At 35.5% G+C, this 14,580-nt stretch overlaps 2 protein-coding genes across 2 annotated transcripts in view; one reads left to right on the forward strand and one right to left on the reverse strand.

Annotated features, from left to right (window-relative positions):
• The window catches only part of LOC115440693, a 54,463-nt gene that overhangs the window by 8,271 nt on the left and 31,612 nt on the right, over positions 1-14,580 (reverse strand). Inside the window, exons 2-3 of the mRNA XM_030165107.2 lie at positions 12,767-12,880; positions 2,670-2,789 (exon numbers count right to left, since the gene is read on the reverse strand). Coding sequence (XP_030020967.2) covers positions 2,670-2,789; positions 12,767-12,835 — 189 coding nt within the window. The 5' untranslated portion in view covers positions 12,836-12,880. The remainder of the gene's footprint in view (positions 1-2,669; positions 2,790-12,766; positions 12,881-14,580) is intronic.
• LOC115440692 (dynein intermediate chain 3, axonemal) lies at positions 5,736-9,882 on the forward strand. Its single transcript, XM_030165106.2, has one exon. It carries the CDS (start codon positions 5,818-5,820, stop codon positions 9,097-9,099), a length of 3,282 nt encoding a protein of 1,093 aa, XP_030020966.2. The 5' UTR covers positions 5,736-5,817; the 3' UTR covers positions 9,100-9,882.

Below are 14,580 nucleotides of genomic sequence, written 5' to 3' on the forward strand. Positions count from 1 at the left end.
TAACCCAAGCCAGGGAATTGAACCCGAGACCTCAAAACGGCATTCGTAACGCAATAAAGTATGCCACAGATATAGTCAATGAAGTTAAAATCATTCTACATTTATATTGAATTGTTTTAAATATACTTATTCTTAAACATATTATATACTCGTAGTGAAATTTAGTGGAATGCAAATTAATAATTAAAAAATATCTCTAAGGCTGATTTCTCTTGTTTAATAAGGAATCACCTGAAGTAAATTTGTCATTTACAAACAGCATTTTTGCACATTATATAATTTAATTTCTTTAAAAAAAATATACAATTATCAATGTTATAGAAATAAGGTAAAAGATCATTTTAGGGCCACTAAATTTGACCATGCTTCTCAAAAAACAATAACTGCGCTGAACACAATTTATTTTCAACTCTTCACAAAGTTAACGAAAGTATAAAAGAATATACAAAACAAATTGAAACCATTATTTCAGTTTAAAGTACTTAATCTTTCCAATCCAGCCAATTTGTACCGAAACTTTCTATCACCGACAAGGCTGAAGTCCAGACGCGAATTATAAATAAGAAATAATTAAATTAAATTGTACTAACGGGATATTTCTACTTTACTGAAGGTTACACAATTCGTGGCAAATTTTTATTAATTAAGCGCATTTAATTACAATCTTGATATTGTTATTTGTGAATTTCATTAAATATTTCTGTCCTGCATGTTCCTTATATATAGCTTATAAGTAGTGCCATCACAGAGCAGGTAATTTTTTAGTCATATTATTATCGACATTGTTTTTATTAAAATAATGTTCAAAATCAATTAACACAACAACGTAATGCAAATGGTCCTAAACCTTGAAGACAGTCTTTTATCTGGCGCTGATGTATCGTGGAATCAATATTCCGTAGCCGAGATCGATGTCAAAGTATTTTTTTTTTATTGTTTTGACTGACGAGACGAGCTTGATGGTAAATAATCCAATCACCCATAAACAGTAGAAACACCATACAATACCTTGAATTACAAAGTATTATTTGGTATTCCACTGCGCTCGCCATCCTGAGACATGAGATGTTAAGTCTCATTATGTCTAGTAGTTACACTGGCTACAATGCCCTTCAAACCGGAATCCACCAGTGACTACATACTGCTGCTTGGCGGCAGAAATAGAATGCGGTGGTACCTACCCAGGCGGACTGTCACATATGAGAGACCTACCACCAGTAAGAAGCATCTCGAAGGGATGTAATTCTCTAGAAAATCAGGTTAAACTAATCCACAGAAAGTTTTACCCACACTCTCATACTTAAGAGGCGACATCTATATTAACCAATATAAAATAGATTAATTCGCCCCGCCGTTCGGGAATATTACCAATGAATATTTAAATTTCGACAAATACAATAATCGAACCTGTTTCGCAATGAATAATTTAACACCGTCGAAGAAAACTTAACAAGTTTAAGCCGTAACCTTTCTGGAGCCTTGTTCTCTATGGTACCGTGCTAAGCGCAAAAGTGTTATGCCGGGGAATTATTTCGAGATAACCGAAGTTTTTTAAATATAGTTTTGGATATAAAACTTAGATAGAGAACTCTATTAAGGTTTTTTAACAAGTTCTAAACAAGATACGTTATTTAGGTAAGTTCATTGGACGGGCATTTTTTAAGCTATCTGAATTCCGATGCCATAAAAATAAAGATTTGATTTTTTTTGAGATACCGCTTTTGAGTTTAGTATGATAGTGTTATTTCAGAATAGTGCCGTGTTACAGTACTTTTGTGAAATCAGCATGGAATGGTATATGTAATTTTTAGTTATCAACCTGAGGCCTTATTTTTCAGTACGTAATAACGTAACGCACCATGTCGCGTTAAAGACAATCAAAACTGGCATACAGAGTACCATTCCACGCAATGTTTACAAAGTTAACGTAATACGGCCGCGATACATTAACTTCGTGGAATCAGCGTGGAATAGTCTGAATATCAATTTTAAACTGAATCTTTATTTTTGACAGTGCGTTACAAGTAACGCGTCGCGTCGCGCTAAAGACAACAGTGTAACGCAAACTTCATAATGGCCCATTGTTCTTACCTGTATTGGGAGCATGCGCTGACAAACTTTCAGCTTTTATAAAATAACGAAGGTCTGGGGTTCACGGGCTCTTGCTCTAATAGCCATACAGAGTACCATTCCACAGTAATTATGATTTTTTTTCACTAATAGGAAGCCACGTCAATCCTGAGCACTATAGACTTTTTTTACGCCGGGAAAATATTTACCCCGGAAAACTATTTTCACGTGCGCGGAGACACCATGATCACGACTATAAAATCATGGTGTATAAATAAACAAAACAAATCATCACGCATTTATCTCTGAAAGAGTATGCAGAGGTACAACCAGGGCACCCACTTTTCGCCACGTGTGTTCCATCCCATGTTGTGATAGGGGGCGAGCCTATCGTTATATTGGGCACAAATTCCAGACTCCAGGTTGATACTGAGCAGAAAACCCCAAATATCACTTTTCCCGACACGGGATTCGAACCGAGGACTCAGAGCGCTGCCTACCGCGCATGCAGTACAACTACACTACCGAGACAGTCAAATACGTCTTTCGAAATTATATATTTGTGCTACTTCAATCAAAGGCTGACAAAAATTGTATACCTGTAAAACCCGTAGTCTGAGTACTAGAGCGAGAGGGTATGTAAGAGAGTGACGGAAGATTGTTGCGTCCCTTTCCCCCGTCAGAGGCGCTGCAGACTCTTTTCGACGGGATAGCGCGGCCTGAAACAAGAGAAAATTATTATCTTATTATATTTTACGCGTGTCTTCGTTCACTTCAAGACCTTTATTATATATTTTATTAAAATTACTAGCTTGGTAGGGTAGAGGAGCTAGTAATTATATTTATATTAAGAATCCTGACTTACTGCATTATACTGATCCAGTATTAAGAATTTTTGAATAACTAAACATGTATTTCTGCTATATTGGGGTAACTATTTAAAACATGTATCTTTTACATAGCATCGGCAACAACCCATATCAATTCTCATTACTCAAATCTATACATTTTATTAAATAAAGTCCCCCTTTTATGTGTGTCCGAATGTTATCGTTTTTCTCAAAATCTTCTGAATAGATTTTTATGATATTTGGTATGGAGATAGATTAAGACCTTGGAAAGGGTAGAGGCTACTTTCTATCCCGGGAAAATATGTAGAGGGACTTTATCCCGAATGGTTCAGTCGCGGGCGGAGCCGCGAACAAAAGCTAGTTTATAATACAAATGAAGTCTACAAACAAAAAAGAAACAGATGGCCTTAATTTCCACAGAAACGCGAAGGTTAAGTCTAAATGTATGATGTGGTTGGCAAAAACTTTTGCTGAAAAACAGGTCTGCGGGCCGAAGGTGGTGAAGTGGATTGAGAGACTAATGACCTTTTTTGTTAGACATTACAACTAGTTTTGAAACCCTTATAGAAACATGATAAACAATTAAAATGAGACCTAAATTGAAGTACATAGAGCATTATTTAGAGACGAGTGAAAAGATAGAATAAAATAGTTATGAGAAACCTACCATCCTGGTTTAGTACAGTAACTAACAGAGGGCCAGTACAGTGCAGTAAATATATTCTAATTTAGGACAAAAAAAATACAGCATTTTGTGATATCATTATAGTTATTGTCTCTATTATTGAAATAATTAGTCAAGTTCTTTTAAAGTCACAAGGCGTCATCTTGAGGCAAAAATATCTGAAAGCTCTTACTTAAGACACGGTTGAAATACTTTACTATAGACTCTATTCTATGTTCCCCAATCTTCACTTCAGTTTGTACTTGAAAACAGTATTAATTGGCACAAATTGGTTCCGAAACATGTTCCGGAATTATTAACATCATCATTGCTCAGAGTGGCTTGTTGGAACTTAATTGCTGTATGAAAATAGATTTTTACTTTTTAAGTGCTTAAAAAGTAAAAATCTATTGTTACTTTCTGTTTATGTTCTTTCATTCAGTAATTCATTTTAATTTAACTTAAATAACATTGTGGGGAAATATACTCGCCATAGCTCGTTCAGATAATTCGTAAAATGCTTTTAACTAGTCTATACTGTACAGTGTATTCTACTAATATTATAAATGCGAAAGTTTGTGAGGATGGATTTATGTATGTTTGTTCCTCTTTCACGAAAAAACTACTGAACGGATTTAGATGAAACTTTACAGTAATATTGGTTATACAACAGAATAACACATAGGCTACAATTTATAATAATTTTATGTGATTTGGTCATAATATAACGATACATATAACGTAACTCGAAAAAAAAATGCTATCTTGGCGTACGCTGCCTAAACCATTGGAATTAGACAAAGATGATGTACCGAAGGATTGTTTGTCTTAAATAGTTCCAAATTCAAGTCCGCGACAGCATATATCTACCTTTTATGTGGAAACCACTATGACCAAAATAGTGAGCCATAAATATAATTAAATCGGATATTTTTCTAGCGGGATTTTTATTCCGGAAAACTCTTTCACGCGGGCGAAGCCGCGAACAAAAGCTAGTATTTAATAAGAAAAGCCGGCATAATTTCAACAATCCTGAAAGGATCCCGTTGTATTGAAAGACGTTTTCCCATGGTCCATGTTGATTGAATTGCATTGCATTTAATAGATGAAATAGTTTCTTCAGTACATTTATCAAATTAAAAACATTATTTAGCTTTCAAATTAACTATAGCTTTACATTATTTTGGTGTAATAACTTTTCCACCGCCGTAAGATTACTCTATTTTATTTACAAGACCGTACCATTTACCGTCCGTACCATCCCGTGCTAGGTTTCTGTTTCCAAGCAACCATTCTACGTACGGCAAATAATCAGTAGGGAAGTAGGAAAGTGACACGAAAGGCAAAGGTAATATGAGTGACTCGGAGAACGAAGATAAAAAAAGAACCAGAAGTAGTCAGAAGCGATTCTTCAGATTCTAGTTATGATGAAGTGGAAACTCTTGCACAGGATGCGGGTATGAATATTTTCAAAATATGTAACACACACACATACACAAACACATCACACATTTATCCCCGAAGGGGTATGCAGAGACGCAACCAGGGTACCGACTTTTTTCCAAGTGTGTTCCGTCCTATGACACTTTGCACCGTGTATATTCCGCCCCTGATGTGATGTGGACGAGCCTATCGTCATGTCGAGCATTTATTCAATTTTTCGGGCTGATATTAAGCGGAATAACTAAATATCACTTTGTCTAACCACGGATTTTAACTTGGGACCTCAGGGTATCGTAGCGCACGCAATACAATAACGCCACCGAAGCACTCAGTCATCGATACCAAAATCGTTACTAATCATTTTATTATTATGCCATTATAATTATTCCATACAACAACCTATAGAACAGTAAATTAGCTTACATTACGCCGGTTTTTAAGAATCAAATTACTATTGGGTTTCAAATTCATTAAAATTGTATGTTCCAACATTTTGTATGGTACACATATGTCCCTGAAAAATGGGACAGTCGAAGGTAGAACCGACGTAAATAATAAAAATTGACCCTATTTTTTTGTTACTTTACAACATTTACCATTTTACTCTTCGTTTTACCTCAAGTCCTAAATTACAATATTTTTAGATATAAAACCTTCTTTCGGATATTTTATGAATGATAAGCGATATTTTTAACTGTCTCCTTGACATTCGTATTGTTATGCTAAATTGTGTAGCATATTTCAGTTATTAACAAAATATAATTTTCAGATAAACTTACCGAAGAAAATATGGCGGCACAACAGCCACAACCTAGGAGAAAAAGGTTCATACCTAAATATGACGTAGAGGGAGTTCATAAAGTAGTACTGGGTGAGGAAACTCAAATGCAAATCGAGATACTCATAGGCACACATGTTAACGCCCAGTACCCATGGAAACTAGTCAGCAAAGCTAAGATCATGGAAACTATAGATATTGGACATGAACTATCAGAATTCTTCCATTTAATGCCACAATTACAAGCATATGACGATGATATGGTGTTAATGGGTTACATTGTGGACGAATCCAAAGATGTCGATGAGTTCTACATCTGTTTAACTAAAGAATCCAGAGACCACTGCAAACAACAATCGGATAGATATATAAAGAGACAGGAGAAGAAGTTAGAAAAAGCAGTGCAGAAGAAACCCAGACCATGGAAGAGTTTTGGTAGTGAAAAAGAAATCAAAGAACTTACTCCAGTAAATTCTAGACCGTTAATGGAAATGGAAATAAAAGCTAAGTTTCCAACTGTTTACCAGCCAAAGAAATTCATTGTTAGGGACACAGATTCGGTTAGAGATGGACACATCGAACTTACACCGTATAGACAAAAGTTTAACGTTGTCTTCAGGCGTAGAATCGATACCGCTGCACAAGCTGCTCCACCAAAACGTGATAATTACGCTCAAACCGTGCTGAGATATCCTCAAAATATGTGGACTCAATCGATTGCTGATGCTCTTGGATCGGTTGATGATGCAGAAGATGGTGGTGGTGGGGGTGGTGATGCTGATCAGGCTGCAAAAGTAGAAAAAGAAGAAGAAGAGAGTTCCGAAGAGGAAGGGGAGGGAACTAAAGAGGCACCAGACGAGGTGGGTCTAGCTGCGTATAGAGCCGCATTACAACGCATGCGCCGTCCCTCATACATTAAAATGATTAACACTTTTATATCATCGATTTGCGACGAGGTAACGTCAATAATAGAATTAAATACTGTTATGGATATGTACTGCAATGATTATCCCAATTTAGTTGCGCAAAAAACAGTAGATATTTACGATTCTATGACATTCGAAGAATACGTTTGCTTCACAGATGTGCGCGCTAAAGATAAGTATGTATCTAGTGCTGTCTTTCATCCTATGTGGACAGGTATTGTTGCTATTTGCTATGCCGATGGATCACCATCTGTTATGAAAACTTTGACCACTCGCCCAGATCCAATTCAAAGAGCTGTCTACGGTCTCAATCCTGTTATGATTTGGAGCCACATCGATAGTCTATTGCCCAAATTATACTTAGAGTCACCTCGTGAGGTTAAAGTTCTTTCGTTTTGTCCTTTTGATGAGAACATTCTCGTAGGTGGTTGCGTGAATGGACAAATAGTAGTTTGGGATCTCACAAATAAGTTGGAAAACGTTGAGAAGATAGAAGTATTAAGTGAGACCAGGGAAAAATATCGTATCGCAATGAATGCGCACATGGGTTGGATGAAAACTGTTGAGGATAGTGCTGTGGTTCAATCCACAGCATTGAGTAACTTACTAACGTGTCATTATGGCCCTGTTACTGCTATTAAATGGCTCTCTCCTAATTTCACGATATCAACTACCGGCAAGACTACGTTGTTACCTAAAGACCAGAAATCCTTAATGTTCTTTACTGGTGCCGAAGACGGGAATATTTTGATATGGAATTTATCCGTTGAGAACGTTACTTTATTCGAGACTAAAAAAGTAAAAAAATCTAAAAGAGTAGCCAAACGGCCTTCTGGGTTGTTAGTTGACGTTTCTCCTTATAAAATTCTAGACCGAAACCTGCAGCCTATTTACAAAATTATTTTAGGTGTCGCCGGTCAGCCTGAAACGTTGACTTTACAAAGTTTCGGAATGAATCCTCCAACAGTCAAATACATATACACGCCAAGAAATACAGGCTCGGGTCGAAAGTATTTCACTAGTGAAGTAATTCCACAAACAGAATCTGATATTAACACCATACTGTATTGTGGATCACAGCATGGTGAAATAAGAAGGATCACTTGGGAAGGACACGAATTCAATACAGGTGAGGTGGTGAATTCCGAATATTGTACAATGAAGTTTAGTTGTAGTATACATGATGGTATTGTGACGTGTACACAGAAAAATCCTTTTTTGAACCATCTAACGTTGACTGTAGGAGGAAAAATATTTGCCATATGGGCTGATAAATTGATGAACCGTCCCCTTATTTGGAAGAAGCGTCCGTACCGGCTCACTGATGCTAGATGGTCACTTTATAAACCTAGTTTGCTGTTCATATCTACTTCCGAAGGCGATTTGGAGACATGGGATTTATTGTTGAGAAGCGACCTACCTATATCAATTCAAACACTTTCGGGAAATATGCTTACTGGAGTCAGTTTACATACCTTGCCATTAGCCAAGAATATTATTGGTGTAAGTGATGTCAATGGATCATTCAGAATGTTTCTAGACCCACCAATATTTATGATAGAGAACGCAACATATAAGACACGTATGGAAAATATGATTAATAGGGAATTAAAGGTTATGTTAACGTTCAAAGCATGGCAAGACGAATGGATGAAGAATAATGCTCAAATACTTCTAGAAATGAAACGAAAGGAAGGGGCTCTCTTAGCTGAGAAAGAGGAAGAAAAACGTAGGTTAAAGGAAGAAGAAGAAAAAAGATTAGAGGAAGAAGCTGAAGCAAGAAGACTAGCGAAAATGAAAGTTGTGGGTCCAGAAGAAAGGTGGAAAAAGATAGTACAGAAACTAATTGAAAGAACTATTGCAGTTAAAAAAAGAATAAACAGAGCCGAACTTATAGAGCACGAAAAACCTTTGCGGGAATTAGAAGCTCAACGTCTGGAGAAAGAAAGAAGAATGTTGGAGATAATGAAGAACCAAAAAACAATTTTTAATGATACTGTGGCAATTCTTTTCCCAGAGGCCATTAAAAAGAAAGAAAAAGTCAAGAAGAGTCTCCTCTGTGATGACAAGGAAGGCCTTAAACGCGAGTATTTAGAAGACTATGACTATTTGAAGAATACATCTTTTAAAATTGTTAAAGAAAATCCGTACAGAGTTGCATTTTCTTGGGAAGGTACGTTAGCTGAAGGTAAGGAAAGAAGAGAGGCGTTAAGTGCTCATGAGGATTTTATTAAAATGCACAAAGCAAGGATTGAGGAGGAGGGTAGAGAGGGGCCATCGCCTCTACCTACAAGAAAGTCTGCACGGCAGAGTGTCGTAGAGGAAATTGAAGAACATGTAGAAGAAGAAGAAGTTAATTTGGAGTAGTCCACATTGTCAATATTGCGGATTAAATTTCACGAATAAGAGCACCAATAATGGAGTATAGAATCAAAGGCTGTAATTTGCATTTGGTTCGATCTTTGACGTTCATTTTTTTGGTGTATAACCTGTTGTTATTAATAAAGCACTTGATGAAACTTAGATAAATATATTCAAAGAGATAAAAAGGTATTGTACGTTAAAACAGTCAGAGACAAGAGAGATATAGAGAGGGGACTTAAAAACTAGTGATGTACGCTGACCGGTGAGCTGTCTATGGGTCACTGATATTTGCGTTTACTCCAACAGTTTATTCCAAACTGACATTTGGATGCTTTTTAATATTCAAAATATATTTCTTTAGCATGGACAATAAGGTAGCCACAAAAGATAACCATCTTTTTGTGTTGGTTAAACGACGTCAAAAATCATTCTAAATTTAAATTGCTGCCTTTGACTCAGTCATGCGAAACAGATAAACCAAAAATGATCATTTGTGGAAATGTTCTACTAATCAGCAAATTATAGAGGGGAGAATATTTTCTTTTTTCCGGCTTGTCTTTACCTACTGTCATCTAATTTAGGGGAAACGTAACCAAAATAAACCAAAACGGTGTAAATGTCTATATAAACGTATTATTGTCGTGGCGTTTTATTATATTTCCCATTTTAGAGGTCCCGGTGCATTACTAATGTTCCGTGAAATTTAATAATTTATTATTTTTATTAATTTCCTTTTAACGTATTGCCTTAGTATTTTCTTTTACGATAATATAGTATTTATGTATCGTAATAAGAATTTTAATAATGCATTAACTACATTGTGTTAGTAATATGTTTGATATTTGTTGTAATAATTACTTATTGCATCATAATAAAGTTATTTAACTAAAACTGACTAATTAATTTAGCAAACAGGTACCAAATAACATAATATTTACTAAAATAGCACTAATTTTATCTAAATATTCCTCACATGTTAAAGTACATTGTACATGAAATTGACTAAAAATGCAAAAATAATTTTATCAAAATATTCCTTCCATACTGAAGTATATTGTACAAAAGATGAATTTATTTATAGCGAGAATTCTTTAGTTATGTATTTATTCCAAGAGTAAAATAAATCTGTTTTGACAATACGGAGAACAAATATAAAGGGACAAATCTTTTTTCCTTTCGGAATTTCATGTACGGTCAGTTCACACTCCCTGGAATATGTCGTGAAGATTGTCGTATACTAATAAGTAATTATAATTAATATAGCCTGATTAGGAAAATAAGACACTTCATCAAGTTATGGCAAAATTTCGTAGTATTGTAATGCTCTTTGTGGTAAAATATTTTGTTATATTGACAACGTAGTTAAAACGAAAAAGCCAAATTGGCGAACGAAAAGCAGGTTTTGTTTCCTGGTTAGTCTATAATAACTAATACGAAATTTTGTGGAAATTAATTATACACACGATTCGATAAGTAAACACCGACCGCAAAACGAATGAGTCTAAAATATAGCAAGCAAATAAACCATGTCTGGGATTAAGAAAGAATAAAGTTGATCTTGACTTAACGCGAAAGGTAAACTGGGACATTTACATGAGATCTTTCAAACGGGCGGACGTAAGAGCTTCAACTAGTATAGATGCTGTTAAACTTGGCCTAGTAGGCGGGTTTGAGGGTTGGGGAGGCTAAAGTTGCCTGATCTACAAATCAATCGGTCGATGCGCCGTCACTCCGCGTGCACTTCTAAGCTGATCTAGAAGCGGTGTGTCAAGATTGATAGCATCTATACGAAAGATAGGAATTAAAAAAATTCGATGGTAATAGATATATATAAAAATGAATCCCTAATTCCCTTGGTCACGCCATCACGCGTGAACGGCTGGACCTATTTCACTATTTTGTGTTGTTGTTGTGTTTGTTATTGTCAGGAGAAGGATCTTATGAAAGAAAAAATTAAGAAAGTTGAGCGGAACGTTAGAAAATTTAAGAAAACTTAATTTCAGCGATTGACAGAATGCGCGCTGCAAATTCATAGTTAAGACGGGACAACGTTTGTCGGGTCAGCTAGTGACAAATACATTTATCTCAAAATGTTTGAAGAATCGATGTTGGTTTCATCACTAGTGGACGAGGCGACTGCTGTTGACCTGGATAGCGAGTCACACCACAATTACAAATTACGTGATATGTCATAGCACTAATGATGTCCAACTTCAGTTTATCATTAAAATGTGGTATACTAAAATAAGATGGAGATCGTAGTTGCGGTTTCACAAAGTACTAGGTAACTTGGAAGTTCGTCATTACATAGCAATTAGGTGCACTTTTGCGTGTTTGAATCATAAGATATTTTCATAAATAATTCTTTTAAGATAAACATTCTAAGTGCCTGTTTCACAAGTTCAAGTAAATTTTATTTGTTATCGTATTAATTAACTAATGTAAATATTACTCAGTTTATTTTGGGAAATAGATGAGAGTGTGACTGTTGAACTTCGTCGGCTTATACATTTATGAAACGAGTAGTATTTACTCAAGTTTTGAAACAGACTCTTATAGTTTAGTTTAGTAAAATATTTTTCAATTTACGATTTAAATTTATTTGTTGAAAATATTTGATCGTGGAATATGAACCGTCCTATTTCCGGGTACAAGGTTTGTTAATTATTGTTATTAGGAGGCTTTCATTCCGGATTCCGCGACGTATAATACAATTAGCAGGCATGTATAAACATAATGAAAATTTAATTAATTAAAATTCGATGGGAACAGATGGGAAAATTATTGTTATACTAATTTTAAAGCATGTTACAATAGACTATTTAATGTTCGATGATTTGGGAAGTTCATCCTTTGTGTTAGTGGCCGATTCAGGATGATATTTAAGTATTATTGGGTAGCAACTTTCATATAATAGAATAGTTGATAATTAGCAATACAATACAATTACATATTCTAGTATACAGTGGGTATATGCCAACTCGATCTGGATAGTTGGAATATCTGATATGCAAATAACTTAGAATGACGGCTTGCTGCGTCATTTCGTTATATAGCTAATTATATTTAGTAATATAGTTTCTTATATAGGGGCACGCCACTGAACCCATTGCATCTAATAAGCGGTATAGGGTCCATACAAAGTGTCAACTGACGAGAGATGGTGGTAGTATATTATATATGTCCGGATAGCGACCACCGTATTTGAGGTGTTAAAACCCGGCATAGTGGCTCACGTAAGTGTATCGCGTTCTTGGATCAGACTATGTATATCCGGTTCCAACAGGCCGGCATAATTCTGTTGACTGCCAAGGGGTAATCATCTCTCGTCAGTCAACATTTTATTGGACCCCAACCCTCTTACCATGAGGTGCACTGGGGCCACTTTGCCGTTCCAGTGTTTAATTTAATTTGACAGTTGTATTAAACAGCTAAAGTAGGTAGTACTAATTTTAATACTATTTACTTCGGAGTGTACATTAGAGTGTGATTTTTGTATTTGGTCGGCTTTATGCGACGATTAGCATTTATTCAGCAGTTGTGAAACAGACCCTTAATCTCTATTTCTTTATGTTAAAGTGCTTTTTTATTGTGTTTGTGGCTGAAAAAGATCATAAACATCAGCTGACCTTCCTTATTAGCTAGTTTGTGTAATAAAAAAAATACTTACCACATTCAGGTCCTCCATGTCTTCGCATGTGAATGATGGGGCTCGTGGTTTGCGCTTCATATGTATCATATGTTTGGTTCCAAGTTAAAACGATGACTTTCTTGAAAGAGGCATCTGCAAACAAGAATTTTTTTGTAAAAGAAGAATAAACAACTCTATCTTTAGATAAATTTGTAATTTTTTATTCATTCAATTCATTTATTTATACACTTGTGATACATATGTAATTATATTGTTGAATAATAATATTATGCTTAGTGCTCTATCATCAGCATAATATTGGCATACAAGTGTAGTTTATATTTTTTTTATTTACAAATACAATAAACAGTATAGTCTGAAATTCTTCGTTATAAAAAGTTTAAAAAATATTTCTTCGTTTATAAAAACCTTAGCTTAGCCCTCTGAGATGTTGTTATCTAAACAAAATGTATTTTATCCCAGTAATTTGTTGCTGAAAAAACGACATTGACCCTTATTGAACTCTACATAAAACCTAACAGCAGCAGGAAGCAAAGGCAAGCAACTAGGTTTCGAACTAATCAAAAATGCAGAGATGTCTGCAGTTGGAAAGTTGCCAACAATTTGACAATAAAGACTTTAAAACTCCATCCACGACGAAATTAATCATGGAGAAAGACAGGCATGACTTGGAAACAAATTGTCCACTTCCCTCCGCAGTAAATCGGACGGCGAATATAAATTAAAGAATTAAAAAGACATTTACAGGTAGATGACTCAAGTTCAAAGAACTGCGCATATCATTTTGGAGTTATAATATGTCTTTGTTTGTGAAACTTTATTCCTGTAGGTCGGATGCAAAGCTTACTTATGGTATACCAGGATTTACATTTTGGGTGTTTCTTACGTATTTTCGGTGTTAGTTAGCCTCTGGTGGAATAAATGATTGTCTATTTTACCAAGAAAAATAGTTACCTTATATTGACATTCTGGGATATTGTTCATCAGTATGCCATTGTCTATTTTTCCGAGAAAAATAATAGTATATGTCGCCGCAGCACCTCGTTATTCGTTGAATTGGTGAATTTCCGGAGCGATAGTGGCGCCATCTATCATTACATCGAGGAAGTATTAGAAGAGGAGGGAGGTCGACCGCTGTCAATATAAGGACCGGCCGAACGACGAGAGCTCAATCTTGTAGAAGTTTTTGTACGAGTCTTATTTGGACGCTCGAACCGAGCACATTGTGTATTCCGCTAGTGTTACTATGCAGTAAATTGTTAGTGAAGTAAAGAAGTGTTTCAATAATTGAATAACTGTCTGGAAAATAAATATAGACCGGTGATACTTTACCGGTCATGCAAAAAAAATAACCAAGTAAAGAGTTTTCACTACGACATATATAATTGATCCAGAATATTGTTGTGCCAGATGTTATCCAATTACGTTCTGCATTAACTTGTAATAAACATTGAAACATCTTCAGTAACTTTTGTCTTTATATAACATTAAGGAAAATCACCCACACACGGCGGTATAATGCATAAGCGGTGAGAGCCTAATTAGATGTAGAACGATTTGCCGAGAATTATGGTTGTATTCTTTGTGTATTATCGCTTGCTTTAACGCTGAAGGAAAACATTGTAAAGAAACCTGTATACCTGAGAAGTTTTTTATAGGCATTCGGATTTGTGAAGTCCACCAATCCGCCCTAAGCCAGCGAGATGGACTGAGGCCTAATACTTTTCAGTAGTAGAGGCCCGTGCCCAACAGTGGGACGGTATATAATAATAATAATAATATCATCCCTGTATTATATACTTGCCCACTGCTGAGTACGGACCTCCTCTACT

This window comes from Manduca sexta, chromosome 20 (genome assembly GCF_014839805.1).
Source record: "Manduca sexta isolate Smith_Timp_Sample1 chromosome 20, JHU_Msex_v1.0, whole genome shotgun sequence".
Taxonomy (NCBI): domain Eukaryota; kingdom Metazoa; phylum Arthropoda; class Insecta; order Lepidoptera; family Sphingidae; genus Manduca; species Manduca sexta.

Excerpts from the sequence above, each read along its gene's own strand:
- LOC115440692 (XM_030165106.2), top strand. The coding sequence starts at position 5,818 with ATGGCGGCACAACAGCCACAACCTAGGAGAAAAAGGTTCATACCTAAA.